Source organism: Schistocerca cancellata, chromosome 2 (genome assembly GCF_023864275.1).
Source record: "Schistocerca cancellata isolate TAMUIC-IGC-003103 chromosome 2, iqSchCanc2.1, whole genome shotgun sequence".
In the NCBI taxonomy this organism is placed as follows: domain Eukaryota; kingdom Metazoa; phylum Arthropoda; class Insecta; order Orthoptera; family Acrididae; genus Schistocerca; species Schistocerca cancellata.
In genome coordinates, this window is record NC_064627.1 from 134,317,926 (window position 1) to 134,332,702 (window position 14,777).

At 40.5% G+C, this 14,777-nt stretch overlaps 1 protein-coding gene across 1 annotated transcript; it reads left to right on the forward strand.

Moving 5' to 3' along the window:
• Positions 1 to 719: 719 nt before the first annotated feature.
• On the forward strand, positions 720 to 1,575 carry LOC126151799 (uncharacterized). The gene is made up of 2 exons (XM_049915966.1): positions 720 to 936; positions 1,143 to 1,575. Exons 1-2 carry the CDS (start codon positions 803 to 805, stop codon positions 1,573 to 1,575), a joined length of 567 nt encoding a protein of 188 aa, XP_049771923.1. The 5' UTR covers positions 720 to 802.
• The last annotated feature ends 13,202 nt before the right edge of the window (positions 1,576 to 14,777 follow it).

Consider the following 14,777-nt stretch of genomic DNA (forward strand, 5'->3'; position numbering starts at 1 on the left):
ATCCTGGATATCGTCAAAATCCCAGAACATCGGGTTGGAACCAGTCACACATAACAACAATACTCTATACAATCGCAACAATAACAGCAATAATGGGAGAGATTGTTCCCCAATAATTACTGATGTTAGTGATGAACACAACTTACCTAACAATGGACAGGAAAAGTAAAATCGACCAACTTTAGCTCCGAAAGGCTGGTCGGAACTTGTGAATGGGGTCGTGACAATAAAATAAAATTGATTAGATACAACCATGCTGATATCAGGGAAGAATTGCCACGAAGCATGCCACAAGCGGCTATAGAAGTTAATATTGAGTGTTTTAAATTCACAGCAATATTAGATACAGGCGCAAGTGTAAATGCTATCGCCACGGCTCTCATGAAAAGGTTACAGGAACGAGAAAATATACGAATCGGTAATTGTAAAAACAACACATGTCCACTTTTTGGCAAAAATTAGATATATGCAGAGAAGCCTTCAGGATACTAAGATGCAGCATCTATGTAAAAATCACACTTGTCCTACACAATTTAATGCTTTTACAGGCATACAGTTTTTCGTGTTCTTTGCAGTAACAACATCAGTACAGGACTTACGTTATTATTGCAAGAAATGGCAGATGGCAGCACCAAACGAACATACTCGGATCTTTTTCCATGTAGTGAATATAATGCATGCCAGATGGCAGCATATCTGACGCCTGTGATCTAATTACCTGTGTGCATTGTTGTAGCAGCTGCGTATACATTGCCGTTTAGTTTTGTTTATAGAACACGTTTCTTTGGATTATCTATGCACAATGTCGAAGAAGAGAGGTGCGCAACCGGAACTATATAAAAGAAATGTCATAAAAGCTGCCAGAACGAAGGGAATTGGTTACGTGAATCACAGTGGAAGAGAAATTAATGCTGTAAAAATAGGACCTGACTGTGGGTGAGTTCAAAGGTTATGTGAATTAATCTCCTGTCTGTGTATTTTTTACTTCTTAGAGGTTCCCATCTGCTCTAAGTTTTATGGTACGTAAATATCATATGGATAATTTACTTTATCAATAAAAAATAACTGATTTTACGTAAATAATTTTTTTGCAACTCTTTTACAGTTCCTGACATTGGTATTCGTGTATTAATATGTTTCAGATGTAAGAAACTGTGTTTCAAGAGGATCTCTGAACATGAACAGATAGATATATTCACTAAATTTCACGATTTTGAGAGTAAGAACACACAAGATGGTTACCTTGCAGGGCTGATCGAAAAAGAAGACGTGGTACGCAGAAGACCCCGGAAAAGTGATGGCCAGCCTAAGCCAAGAGCACTAAATTATCGATATCACGTGGTAACTGGAGATGCTGGGCGGGTCGAAGTGTGCAAAAAGGCATTTTGTAGTCTTTTTGGCATTACAAATGAACGTGTGCGACGAATTTGTCACTGTGTGAAAAATAATGTTCGCCCATGTGACAGTAGAGGACGTACTGCTTCAACCAATGCAACACCACAGGAAGTCCTACCCATAATTGAGGAGCATATTAAAACATTCCCTACGAAAATCTCACATTATTCAAGCAAATAAATGTATTACTTAAATCCTGAATTATCTGTAAAAAGTATGTACGAACTGTTCATGAAGTTATATCCTCATACCAGAGTGTCATATGGAATTTATTTATGGGTTTTCAATGAGCGTTTTAACTTACTTTTTGGGCGGCCGCAAGTCGATACTTGCTGCTCTTGTCAGTCACTTTCAGTGAAGATTAAGAGTCCGTCATTGAACGATACTGCAAAGCGTGTGGCTGTAGCGGAACTCATGGTACATAAAAGAAGAAGCAAAAAATTCTATTTAAAGATGGATGCTGTTAAGGAGAAGTGTGCAGAAAATGAGCATGTGGTAGCATTGTGTTTCGATTATATGCAAAATCTGCAGTTGCCTAAGCTCCCAGTACAGGAAGCTTTTTATTTACGGCAAATTAACGTTAATGCATTCTGTATTACAGACATAAAGAGCAACAAATCCAAGGTATATATGTATCACGAAGGTACTGCCCACAAAGGACCTAACGAAGTATGCTCGTTTTTGGTTTATTACATCAACACAGATATACCTGATAGTGCTACTGAATTACACCTGTTCTCGGATGGGTGCCCTGCACAAAATAAGAACAACACAGTGGTTAGGGTAATGAACTGCCTTGTAAGTTCTGGCAGATTCAAAGATGTATTCCAGTACTTTCCTGTGCGTGGCCATTCACTTTTACCATGTGATCGTACATTTGCTTCCGTAAAGAGGGCGATAAGAAGAAAAGACAGAATATATTCTTTGTATGAGTATGTTCAATGTATGGTGACATCATCCAAAAAACAAAATATTAATGTAAAGCTTGTTACCTCGGAAGAGATTTTGGGTTACAAAAAATGGTGGCCCAAATTTTATAAGCGATCCTGTTTGTCTGACGACAGTTATGGGACGAATGTGGACAAAAGCAGTAAAGTGAAATTCACAGTGTCCTCATTTATGAGCTTCCATCACAGTGAAATGCTTCCAGGTAGAGTTGACTGTTACTATCATATTGATGGTCTCGTAAAACACCGCTTTTCATTGCGACATTCATTACAGACAGAACCAAAGTTGCCTGTAGAAATTTCATATAATAACAAAGTTGCAATCGATGTCAAAAAATTGAAAGATGTGGGACAATTAATGCAATATATTCCCGATGAGCACAAAGCCTTTTATCTGGAATTGACAGAGTGGCCTTCTGTGGACACTCCTGAAGATGATTCATAATACATTTTTGGTATAAAATAACCTGTATAGTGTAGTGTTAATCCTTCATTGTCCTGTTAAGTGAAAAAAGAAATTTAATTCCTGATGTCACGATTTACATCGTCATATCTTTAGTCTTTCCATACAGTGTGTGCATACATTAACAATATTTTTCAATTTCTCTGAAAAACAATATTAGACAATGTACAAGTAATATTGTATATTAAATTTATACAATAAAGTAATTTTTGATAACATACACAAATGTTGATGTTAAAATGTCAGTCCAAAATGTTCATCCTGCAATAACAACATAAGTCCGTACAATTAAAAAAAATCGTTCATGCAAAGTTATTACATTTAAAGTACTTTGTTTTATTGTTAAAGCTTACCTAACATACACAGTCAATATTAAAATTAATGGATTTATCCTTCTGTCCATTATTTAGCCTGTATACAGTTTTTTGCTTCTCCTGAAAAATTTACTTTTTTGGACTAATGTTGTTTTTACAATTACTGATTCATACTGACCTTACCCGTGGCAAACTGCAAAATATTAGGTGCTGTTGGAGGACGCTCCAAGTCAGTGAAGCTGCAGACAAGAATTAAAATGAATTTAGGTAATGGAGCCATTGACTGCATGTGCCTAATTGTCCCAAATCGTGTCGTAGACTTAATTTTAGGACATGAATTACTGAGAGAGTTAAATGCAATTATTGATTTCGCCTCCAGTAAACTCATTTTGACTGTTGATGGTGTACCTCTGACAGTGAATTTAATTCAAAAGCAGGAATTGCATGAACGTTACTGCCATATGATCGAAATTAAGCTGATAAAGAGAAGTTTCAACAGGAAGATTTCTAACCCTCTAACCAAAAAATCAGAGTTAACTATAGGAGAACAGATTGATGTTAAAGTAACTGAAGCAAATGCCCTGATATCTCAACAGATGCATGAGTTGAAACAATTGTTAAGCAATTACACCACGGTATTTGATAAGAAACCGGGTGTTATCAAAAATTATGTGTACCACTTAAATATTAGGCCACACAAAACTTACTGTCACCGATATTACTCCATTCTATGGGCATTAAGATCTGCTACCGATCGGGAGATACAGCAAATGATTAGCTGGAACATCATTGAACCATCCAACAGTCATTATTGCAGTCCACTACATGTAGTACCAAAGTTAGACGGTAGTGTACGTTTGGTTTTGGATGCTAGGGAGATTAACAAAATTATTCTTCCTGTGAGAACTCAACCTCCCAATACAGAAGAACTAATCCATAAGTTTCCTGGTGTCAAGATTTTTTCTACAATTGATTTTGCGATCCTCATTTTGGCAGGTTGCATTAGACATGGAATCAAGGAAGTACACAGCATTCCTTTATAACAGCCGCAGTTATCAATTCACGGTATTGCCATTCGGTTTAAACGTGAGTTCAGGTGTTTTTATTTCAGCGTTGGATTCTGTCTTGGGACCTGAGCTGCGTGAATTGGTTACCCTGTTTGTGGGTGATATGTTGATTGCTACAACCAACTGGGAGGAAAATATTGTAATCCTTAGAGGAGTCTTAGAAAGTTTTAAATTATCAGGAGTAACTGCTAACTTGAAGAAATCCAAGTTTTCCTTGCATGAAATCAATGTTCTAGGACATCTAATAACATCCTATGGAATTTTGCCAGCTCAAAAGAAAATTGACGCAATTGAAAACGCGCTATCACCATGCAACCGAACACAATTAAAGGTATTTCTGGGATTAGCTTCATTTCATCGTCGTTTTATACCGACACAGGATCTTAATTCAGAAGCATTAATATCCTTGCTTAGGAAGGATGTGTCATCGCAATGGACTCCAGATTGTGAAGAAGCATTCAACAGAATCAAAGTGGCACTTGTCAATGCACCCATACTACACCATCCGGACATGACAACGGATTTTAGACTAATGATACATGCGTCGTCATATGGTTTAGGAGCTTGCTTATTTCAAATTCAGATGGTTGACAATAAATCTAGTTTTTGTGCCATATCTTTTGCAAGCCAGACACTCACTCACTGTTAACGAGCATACACAATCACAGAGCTTGAAGCCTTAGCAATTATATGGGCTTTTAGAAAGTTCCACTATTACCTAGCTGGTGCTTGTACAAGCATGTACTGTGACCATCAGGCACTAAGTTTTCTAAACAACTATAAACTCCTTCATCCAAGATTAGCAAGATGGATACTAATACTTCAAGAGTACCAGTTTGAAGTTATATATGTCAACGGGAAAGAGAATATTATAGCTGATGCTCTTTCCAGACTACCAGAAGGATTAACTGAATCTGAAGAAATAGACGATCAAACAATAGAATTCAAAATCTTATTAATGAAGGATGTTGAAAACAGAAGAAGTTACTTTTAGATGTGCACAGACATGACCCATTTACAACTAGAAGATCCTCGATGGACACAAATAATTCAGAAGATACAGGCAAATGACTCATCTAAACTGAAAGAGATGTATCAATTACATGATAATGTCTTATTCCATAGAAGACATTTCCAATCGAACCAATGGTGTGTCTGCATTCCACACGATTATGAAAGGAAATTAATATGGCATACACACATTGTCTGGGGACATTGTGGGGTAAGTAAATGTACAGAGAAGATAGATAGATACTGTCACATTCCAAACTTGAGAAAGGTTGTACAAACTACCATAATGAGTTGTCAGATTTGCCAAAAGGCAATCATGGAGCAAGAGGACTGTTGCATCCGATTGTGGTTGAGGAACCTTTGAAGGTAGTAAGTGTTCATGTAATGGGACCCCTACCATGAGCCAGAGGTAATGTTAAGTACATTGTCAGATTTTACGATTTATTCACCAAGTATGTACCCGATCAAGACTTGTACTGCAAAGGCAATTATTAAGAAAATCATCACTGATTATATCCCAGGTGTTGGAAAACCCAATGTTTTATTATCTGATAATGCATCAAATTTCACCGGATACAGATGGAAAAGATTCTTGAAGGAAAGCTGGATTAAACAACTATTAATTTCTATATTTCATCTAGAATCCAATCCAATTGAGAGGCTATTCCGAGAAGTTAACAGATTTATAAGGACTTATTGTCACCATAAACAAACTCTGTGGGTGGACTACTTCAAAAAATTTGAAGAAGTTTACAATAATTTACCACACACTTCCACCAACTATACACCCTCAGAATTGATGTTTAATAAAAAAGAAAATAATGAGTGGATAAATTGTCTACCTAAATTATCAATCAATGAAGAATCTAGAGAGGCAAAGATTCGTCAGGCACTATCAGTGATTAAAAGAAAAGCTCAACAGAGAAAAATTTATTACGATGAAAGTTTAAAAAGGACAAAGACATTTCAGACTGGGACGAAGGTGTTACTCAAGACACATCCCAAAGCATCACTGCTCAAGAAAAGGAATAAGAAGTGGTCATTAATTTTTTATGTACCCTACAGAGTAATTTCAATGCCAAATCAAGGAGCCTATATTCTAGGACATCCAACGACTAACAAAGTAAAGGGCATGTACCCACATAAAGATTTAAAGCCATATTTCGTAAAAGACTGATACAGTCAATGATCTAGGATAGTTGTAAAAAGTTTGATTGTAATTGGTATATTGTACTAGTGGTATTATGTTACTTGATCTTGTAAGTTAGTGTTAAGTGTTTTTAAGGTGATGTTTCTATAATTTAGTAGTTATGAATATAAGCGCTTTGCCATTGAATTTCATACACAGCACATAAAGGAGACTAAGTTAGGGTTGTGTCTATATATCCTTAACCTAAATGGAATCGAGATGAATATTTATTTGACTCTCTTGGGGAGGAGTTAATCGTTTTGTGGCTTGATGTATTAGGAAGTCTTTTGCCCTTGAGATGAGTCGGTAGACATGGATATGGGGACGTACACAATGTGGTATCAAAGGTATTCATGTTATTTAAGTTTTAATTTAATTGTATGGTAGAGTAATAGACCATACTAAAATTGTGAATGTGGGACCATCTGTTATCTACAGATATTCGGACACAGTGTTTGAAAAGGATTGTTCTGTGGATTTTTATTCCTGTGCAATGACTTAAATGGACACATTATTATGTGTGAAAAGTTTGTACAGTGGATGACTTCAGTGTTTGAAAAGGATTGTTCTGTGGATTTTTATTCCTGTGCAATGACTTAAATGGACACATTATTATGTGTGAAAAGTTTGAACAGTGGATGACTTCAGTGTTTCAGTAGAGAACTGTATTTATGTGCAAAGTCTGTACAGGGTATTGGTGGGAGAATGTGCTGCCATACAATGTGATGTGATCTGACATGAACGCTCATATAGTGTCATGAAATATGATCCAAACTCTATTCACACAAACTTGAGTGAACAGTCGTGTTGCAATAAACATCGCACTTCCTAAAGTGATAAGCTATAATTTCTTACGAAGCCTATAATAGTGACATTTGACAATTTTTGGTTTAATTTTATTGAGTGTTGGTTTCACTCCACTGAGCCAACTGAATATTAACACTTACAATGTTGTCTGGGGAATTCATGACAGTAAACTCTGAATCCGAATCTCCCAAGATCACAGATTCGTCATGTGAGAATGGATTTGATATGTAAATTCATCAATCTCTTACAGGTGTATCGAGTACTATTGCAAAACTCTAATATTTAATTTCGAATGTTACGTGTCCTATCCGTGAGCTGAGTCCCAAACCAATCCCATGCAAGAGTAGAGTTCATGTATGTCATCAGCACTGAACCAGAACCTCGATCCCGATCCTGGTCTCATCTTCCCATCGTCTGCAACGTCGCTCACCACGACCAGCATCGTTCGTTGACGTTTGAAGAGAATAATTTTATGTATTGGAGCAGAAGATTGTAAAACATCTGAAGTTTTCCTCTATTCAGCGTAATTAAAGATTAATGTGTCAGTATGCAAACAAATATAGAAGACCATTGCAAATCTCTATACTGAAAGCCTCGATGCGGTTTTTTGCCCGGTTCTCCCGTTATCCATGCTCGTATGAGGAGGCAAGATATAAATCCAGGATTATCTTTTTTTCCAGTATTGAGAACTGTAGTGGAAACACACACACACACACACACACACACACACACACACACACCATACAATACCATAATTCACAAAACAAATATTAAAAAGTGTCATCAGTTTGTTGATATTATACATGTGTGTTAAATACTGAACAACTGTGGGTAGGAGTTCATAATCGACCTTCAGTACTCTTATGTACTCCTATGGAGAGATATGTAGTGTAATAAATATGTAATGTACTGAATCGACTGTGAGAAAGCTAAGTGGAAAAGACGTTATCTGAGAGACTCTATGATAATTATATCGTTGACTCGGAATATTACTCTCTCTGTGGTTTACTCGTAACTAGGGGTAACTAGAGTTTTCTGTTCGCTTCTTTTGATGGTATGTGGAGAATTGTACAAGAGGTACAATAAACCGTTATTATTTCATGAGAACAAAGGTGAGCGTCACGACCTTTACTAGTATTTTTGGAAGTATTGAAATAGCAGAACTGTTTCAGATTGAATGCGATGTGTACGGGGAGAGACGTGGATGACAGCACTCAAACCTGCAGTCTCGTGTGTGAACAGTTGCTAAAAATATCCAGCCGTCTCTCCCAAGACTCTTCATACACGCAACAAACAGTAATTCTTTTAACAGCGCTATCAGAGCTAATTTTATCACGTTGTTACGACCTTTTACAGTTTTATCACGTTGTCACGAACTTTTACTGCGAGCATAATACATCGACAACAGACAAACAAAAAATAGACAATCACATACAAGAATCTAGGTAGATTATTACAATAAAGAAGAAGAAATCTATCATATGGAGATAACAAAAACAATACAAGTAAGATCAAGAGAACACAAGGGTACCTAACCATAAAAGGGGCCTTCAATAAGCAACAGAATACTTTTTTTCTGAGAATAGGTTGGTTGTATTCAGGATTCCAATACACCACTTTGTTTTGGCTACAAAACCCTCTTTTTCGATACAATCTCCGTTCAACGCTACGCCCTTACGTCGCCTTACTCGGAGGCCTTTGTGCCCACATGGTACGACTCTACTGGTCGATGCCAGAGCCACTGTCTTTGTGTACTGCTTCCCACAAAGTGCATCCAATCATTGGGCCAAACAAATGGATTTAGGAAGGTGTGCGATTCGGTTTGTAGGGTAGATGAGAAAGAATAGCCCAGTGTAGTTTTGTGAGCTCCTCTCAGATGCGCAGACTTGTGTGCGGCCTTGCCTTGTCATGGAGAAAAAGGACTTCGTTTGCATTTTTGTGGCGACGAATTCACTGAAGTCGCTTTTTCAATTTCTGGAGGTTAGCAAAATAATCTTCCCAGTTCATGCTGCACCCTGAGGGATGACATCAAACCCCTTGAGGGTCCCAGAAGACCGTCACAGCGAGTTTGCCTGCCGAGGGCGCGTCTTTGAACTTCTTCTTCAGAGGAGACGTGATGTGGCGCAGCTCCATGGATTGCCGTTTTGTCTCCCGTTCGAAATGATTAACCCACGTCTCGTCACCTGTGACGATGTTCGACAAAAATGGTAGCTATCACCGTAGTAACTCGCAAGGTATTCCAACCAGCTGGTCATTCGTTGCTCTTTATGGTCTCCTGTAGGCGGTGAGGAACCCAGCGGGCACATACCTCTAAGTAACTCAGCTGGTGAATGAGTGTGTCAATACTACCAGCAGAGACATCCAGTTGTGCAGCGAGGGTTCGATTGTGATCCGTCGATCACTTTGAATGAATATGTCTGCACGTTCCAACATTGCAGGAGTCACAGCTGTGTGCAGCTGGCTGGCATGCAGGAGATCGACAGGTTTGCGCGACCTTATTGCAATGATGACAGACGCCTCACTCAACGACTCAGCGTGCTTTTGTTCACTGCGACGTGCTTTTGTTGACTACTAGGTCTCTGTAAACATTCTGAAGGCGGCTATGAGCATCGGTGATACTCTGGTTTTCCGCCGAAACTTGGAACGCACATCCAACCTATCCGAAATTCATGGAACTATAGCGGCTGAAGTGGGAATATTCCACGCTATCCCACGACTATTTCCGGGTTTTTAAACCGAAATTAGCCGATATACGTGAGCCGTGGCCGGCTCGCTTTGATACCATTTGTTCTGTGGTAGTTTTTCGCAATCGAGTGGTGTCTTATTTCTCCCTGAGTTACTACCATAACAGACTGCTGACCTGTCTCAGTCAGTGGCAGCAGCAGCGCTTATCGATACTAGTACTGCTGTGCCATCTTTGGTGTGACCGCTATATTTCTGTGTGGTGGTGTGTGCGGCAGTCGGTCGGTTGGGACAGAACAGCAAGGAAGTCACCGCAGTGTGAGGTCAGGCCGGGACTGCTGGTGGCATGCGCGCGCGGTCGGATTGTGAGGCACTAGCTGCGAGAGCTACAAAGTTCGTTGCCCACAGAACCTGGAGTGATCAGTGACCTGTCATGAAGCCTCAACTGCTGTGACATTTCTTCGTTCATTGTCCTTTGTTGCTTCCTGGGCCGTTCTGGCTAGCAGCAATGTATGGTGTGCTGCAGTTGGCAAAATTTCCCGTGTGGTGTTTAACTATTAAATTGGTTGTTACTTATCAGTAAATTGCACCAGCGGTACGAGGTGCATTCAAGTTCTAAGGTCTCCGATTTTTTTCTCTGGACTGGAAAGAGATAGAAACATGTGCATTGTTTTAAAATGAGGCCGTGTTCATTGTCAATACGTCACAGAGATAGCAGCACCGTACGGCAGATGGAATTTTACCGCCAGCGGCGAGAATGAGAACTGTTTTAAATACTTCAAATGGCGACGTTTTCCTTACTTGATCAGCGTGCAACCATTCGTTTTCTCAATTTGCGTGGTGTGAAACAAATTGAAATTCATCAACAGTTGAAGGAGACATGTGGTGATGGAGTTATGGATGTGTCGAAAGTGCGTTCGTGGGTGCGACAGTTTAATGAAGGCAGAACATCGTGTGACAACAAACCGAAACAACCTCGGGCTCGCACAAGCCGGTCTGACAACGTGATCGAGAAAGTGGAGAGAATTGTTTTGGGGGATCGCCGAATGACTGTTGAACAGATCGCCTCCAGAGTTGGCATTTCTGTGGGTTCTGTACACACAATCCTGCATGACGACCTGAAAATGCGAAAAGAGTCATCCAGGTGGGAGCCACGAATGCTGACGGACGACCACACGGCTGCCCGTGTGGCATGTTGCCGAGCAATGTTGACGCGCAACGACAGCATGCATGGGACTTTCTTTTCGTCGGTTGTGACAATCGATGAGACGTGGATGCCATTTTTCAATCCAGAAACAAAGCGCCAGTCAGCTCAATGGAAGCACACAGATTCACCACCACCAAAAAACTTTCGGGTAACCGCCAGTGCAGAAAAAATGATGCTGTCCATGTTCTGGAACAGCGAGGGCGTAATTCTTACCCATTGCATTCCAAAGGGCACTACGGTCACAGCTGCATCCTACGAAAATGTTTTGAAGAACAAATTCCTTCCTCCACTGCAACAAAAACGTCCAGGAAGGGCTTCGCATGTGCTGTTTCACCAAGACAACGCACCCGCACATCGAGCTAACGTTACGCAACAGTTTCTTCGTGATAACAACTTTGAAGTGATTCCTCATGCTCCCTACTCACCTGACCTGGCTCCTAGTGGCTTTTGTCTTTTTCCAGCAATGAAAGACACTCTCCGTGGCCGCACATTGACCAGCCGTGCTGCTATTGCCTCAGCGATTTTCCAGTGGTCAAAACAGACTCCTAAAGAAGCCTTCGCCGCTGCCATGGAATCATGGCGTCAGCGTTGTGAAAAATGTGTACGTCTGCAGGGCGATTACGTCGAGAAGTAACGCCAGTTTCATCGATTTCGGGTGAGTAGTTAATTAGAAAAAAAAATCGGAGGCCTTAGAACTTGAATGCACTTCGTATTTTCTGCCTTGTGGCCGTTAACGCCCTAGTTACCCGCCCTGGCCGTTAGCATAAGTTTTCCAGCAGTGTGTTTTTCCTCGGTGTGTTGATACTGTCCGGCACGACGTATAGTTCGACAGCCTTTTAGTTGTTTGTTCATATATTTTTCTTAAGAGTGGTTATTGTGCCTTGGCTGTTTTTTGACACCAATTTTGAAGACGTAGCGCCGCTGGTATCTTCGTCCTTAGCTGATATTTTCCCTTTGTCGTACCATTGGTCGGGTGGAAGGGAATTGATTAAGTTGTTGGTCGGTCCCTCAGGCGTCCCTCGGCTGGGTTGCCATCCGACTATTTAACCTTACTCTTGGCTGCCTGTCTCACCTCACCTTACGTTAGAGCTACATCCTCAGGCTGACCCTTGGGATGCTTCTGAACACCACTGTTCTGTTGGTTTTAGATTGTGATTTTCATTTTAGTCTGATGTACTGTGCGAGGCCTTGAGCCGTCTATTAATTTAGTTTGTTTTAATTTTAAGAGAAGGCCTTCAGCTGACTTAAATTAAATTTTGTAGATTGATTTGTTTAATAACTAAAATTTTGAAAGTTGATTCTATCTCAAGTTCTTGTTATCCAGTCCCTAAGTTATTCAGTGTACAGTGTGTGGCCTTCAGCAGATCTTTTACGTGAAATATTTTAAGATAAGGCCTTTAGCCAACTTAAATTAACACTTGAAGATTGATTTGTTTAATAACTAAAATTTTGAAAGTTTGTTCTATCTGAAATTTTTGTTATCCAGGCCCAAGTCCTGAGTTGTGTAATGTCTGGTGTGTGGCCTTCAGCCGAGCTTTTATGTGAAATATTTTTAAAATAAGGCCTTCAGCTGTCTTAAGTTACAATTTTGAAAATCGATTTGTTGAAAACTAATTTTTTTTTAATTTTCTCTCTCTAAAATTCTTGTTACCCAGGCCCTAAGCCCTGAGTTGTTCAATGTGTTGTGTGTGGCCTTCAGCTGAGTATTTACATGAAATATTTTTTTTAAGTGAGGCCTTCACCCACATGTATTCTTTAAGGCAATTTTTATAGCTTGTGTTCAGGCCTTCAACCACTCTTCTTTTTGGTGTGGTTTTGGACCATCAGCCCAGGAGGTATCCCAAGTTTTCTTAACTAGGCATTCAGACGTATTGTTTTAATTTGATCCTTTAAGGCAATGTGTAATTAAGTGGTTCTTAGGATAATAAAAGTTCGTGTGTTTTGTGCAACTAATAGTAACTGATTACGGCCCCCTCCACAACCATAACTTGATCCGCTCTGTCCTCCGAAACCAGATTTCAGTATGGAATGTGTTGCATTACTTATTGAACGATCTTCGTACAACATACCCAACCAAGGCCAACACCTTAAGCTAACACCAGACAGACAACAGAGAGAGACAGGCCCAAACAATAGCAAGACAATTTTCTGCCTGATTCCGACCCTTCCGCTCCTATTATGACTGCGGCCACCACGTGCTCCATGGGGCCACTGTCACTTTACAGACCCCAGGCCAGCCACACAAAAAACATCAACAACTACAGTTCGCGCCATGCCAGCCCAGCGCTGAACGTCAAGAGTCGCCCGCTGCTGTGGTGGTTCGATGCTGGCACAAGCAGATGTGGCTGATTCCATTCCAGCTGTCAGATTACAATCCGCTCTGCCTGCAACGCTGCTTCTTACATCATGGCATTGTTCTCTCAAAACTCACAGAACTTCACGTCCCCCACCGCGACCAGAGCGCATGAGCCATGCCGGCATGAACTGCTGGGCGAGACTGGGATTCAAATATCCCTTGATATTGGATAATTCACGGCACAATTCCGAATATAATTGGTTATTTAAGGTCAAGTCACATGTATATGACCACCGCCTAGGTTCAGCGACAACATTCAATAACTACTCACAGCATTAGCAGTGGAGGGTATATAAAGCGTGCCCTGTGCACGTGGAAAACAGGTCATTATCGCAATGCGAAACCGGGGCGATTTATCTACCGCCCCAAAGGACATGAACACTGAATTTCACCCAAGTGTGGAAGCATTTTCTAAATGGCAAAGTACCTAAACTGTCTGCGTGACGCTGTGTTTCAAGTATACCACGCTTGGCAAAATGGTGCCGAGGCAACTGTGGTACACCACAGGCCGTAGATGTTACGGGTGAATGACGGCGAATGGGTGTGCGGCTGTTGAGCAACCGCCCACATGAACCAAGGGGCTACCACGAGTGTCTCCTCAATGACTGTTCAGCGAATGCTGCTGCGCATGGGCCTCCACAGTAGACCGCTGGATCATGGCACCCATGCACCCAATACCGCAACTGGACATTCACTGACGAGGGGAAGGCCTCAGAGACGGCCAACCGATTCGGCTCAAATTTGGCAGGTCGCGTGTGTACTACCTAAAACGAAGGACTCTAAGATATTTTGGGTCAACACCCCCGCAATTTTGAGAAAATCACCCCTAAAGGTTATGACTAGCAATGGACTCAAAATTGGAAGGATCAATAGATAATTGTAAATAGAGAATTTTTCATCATCAAATATGGGGTCCGCAAACGCAAAATTTTCCAGAAATCGAGGAAAGAAACTTTTACAACTGACGCTTCTGTACCCACACGGTAAACACCTTTCGCCGACAGCGCCGATAGCGCAGTGGCCAAGGTAATTGGCTGGGAATCGGAAAACTCGGATTCGAATGTCGAAGAAACGTAGCAGACGTTATTCTTTTCGTTTGTATTTTTCCATGTATCAGTTGATAGGGATAGGAGGGTTAATAAGGTAAATAAATCAATAAGGAATGATAATAATACCTTATCAACCCTACTGTCCCTATAAATTGAGATATGGAAAAATACAAACGAAAAGAACAACGACCGCTAGGTTTCTTCGAGATTCGAACCCGGGTTCTCCGAGTCCCAGTCAGTTATCTTGGCCGTTGCGCTATCGGTGCTTTTTTTTTAAGTTTAATTTTGTT

Excerpts from the sequence above, each read along its gene's own strand:
- LOC126151799 (XM_049915966.1), top strand. The coding sequence starts at position 803 with ATGTCGAAGAAGAGAGGTGCGCAACCGGAACTATATAAAAGAAATGTC. Across the intron at positions 937-1,142 it reads AAAATAGGACCTGACTGTGG|ATGTAAGAAACTGTGTTTCA; the intron begins GTGAGTTCAAAG and ends AATATGTTTCAG.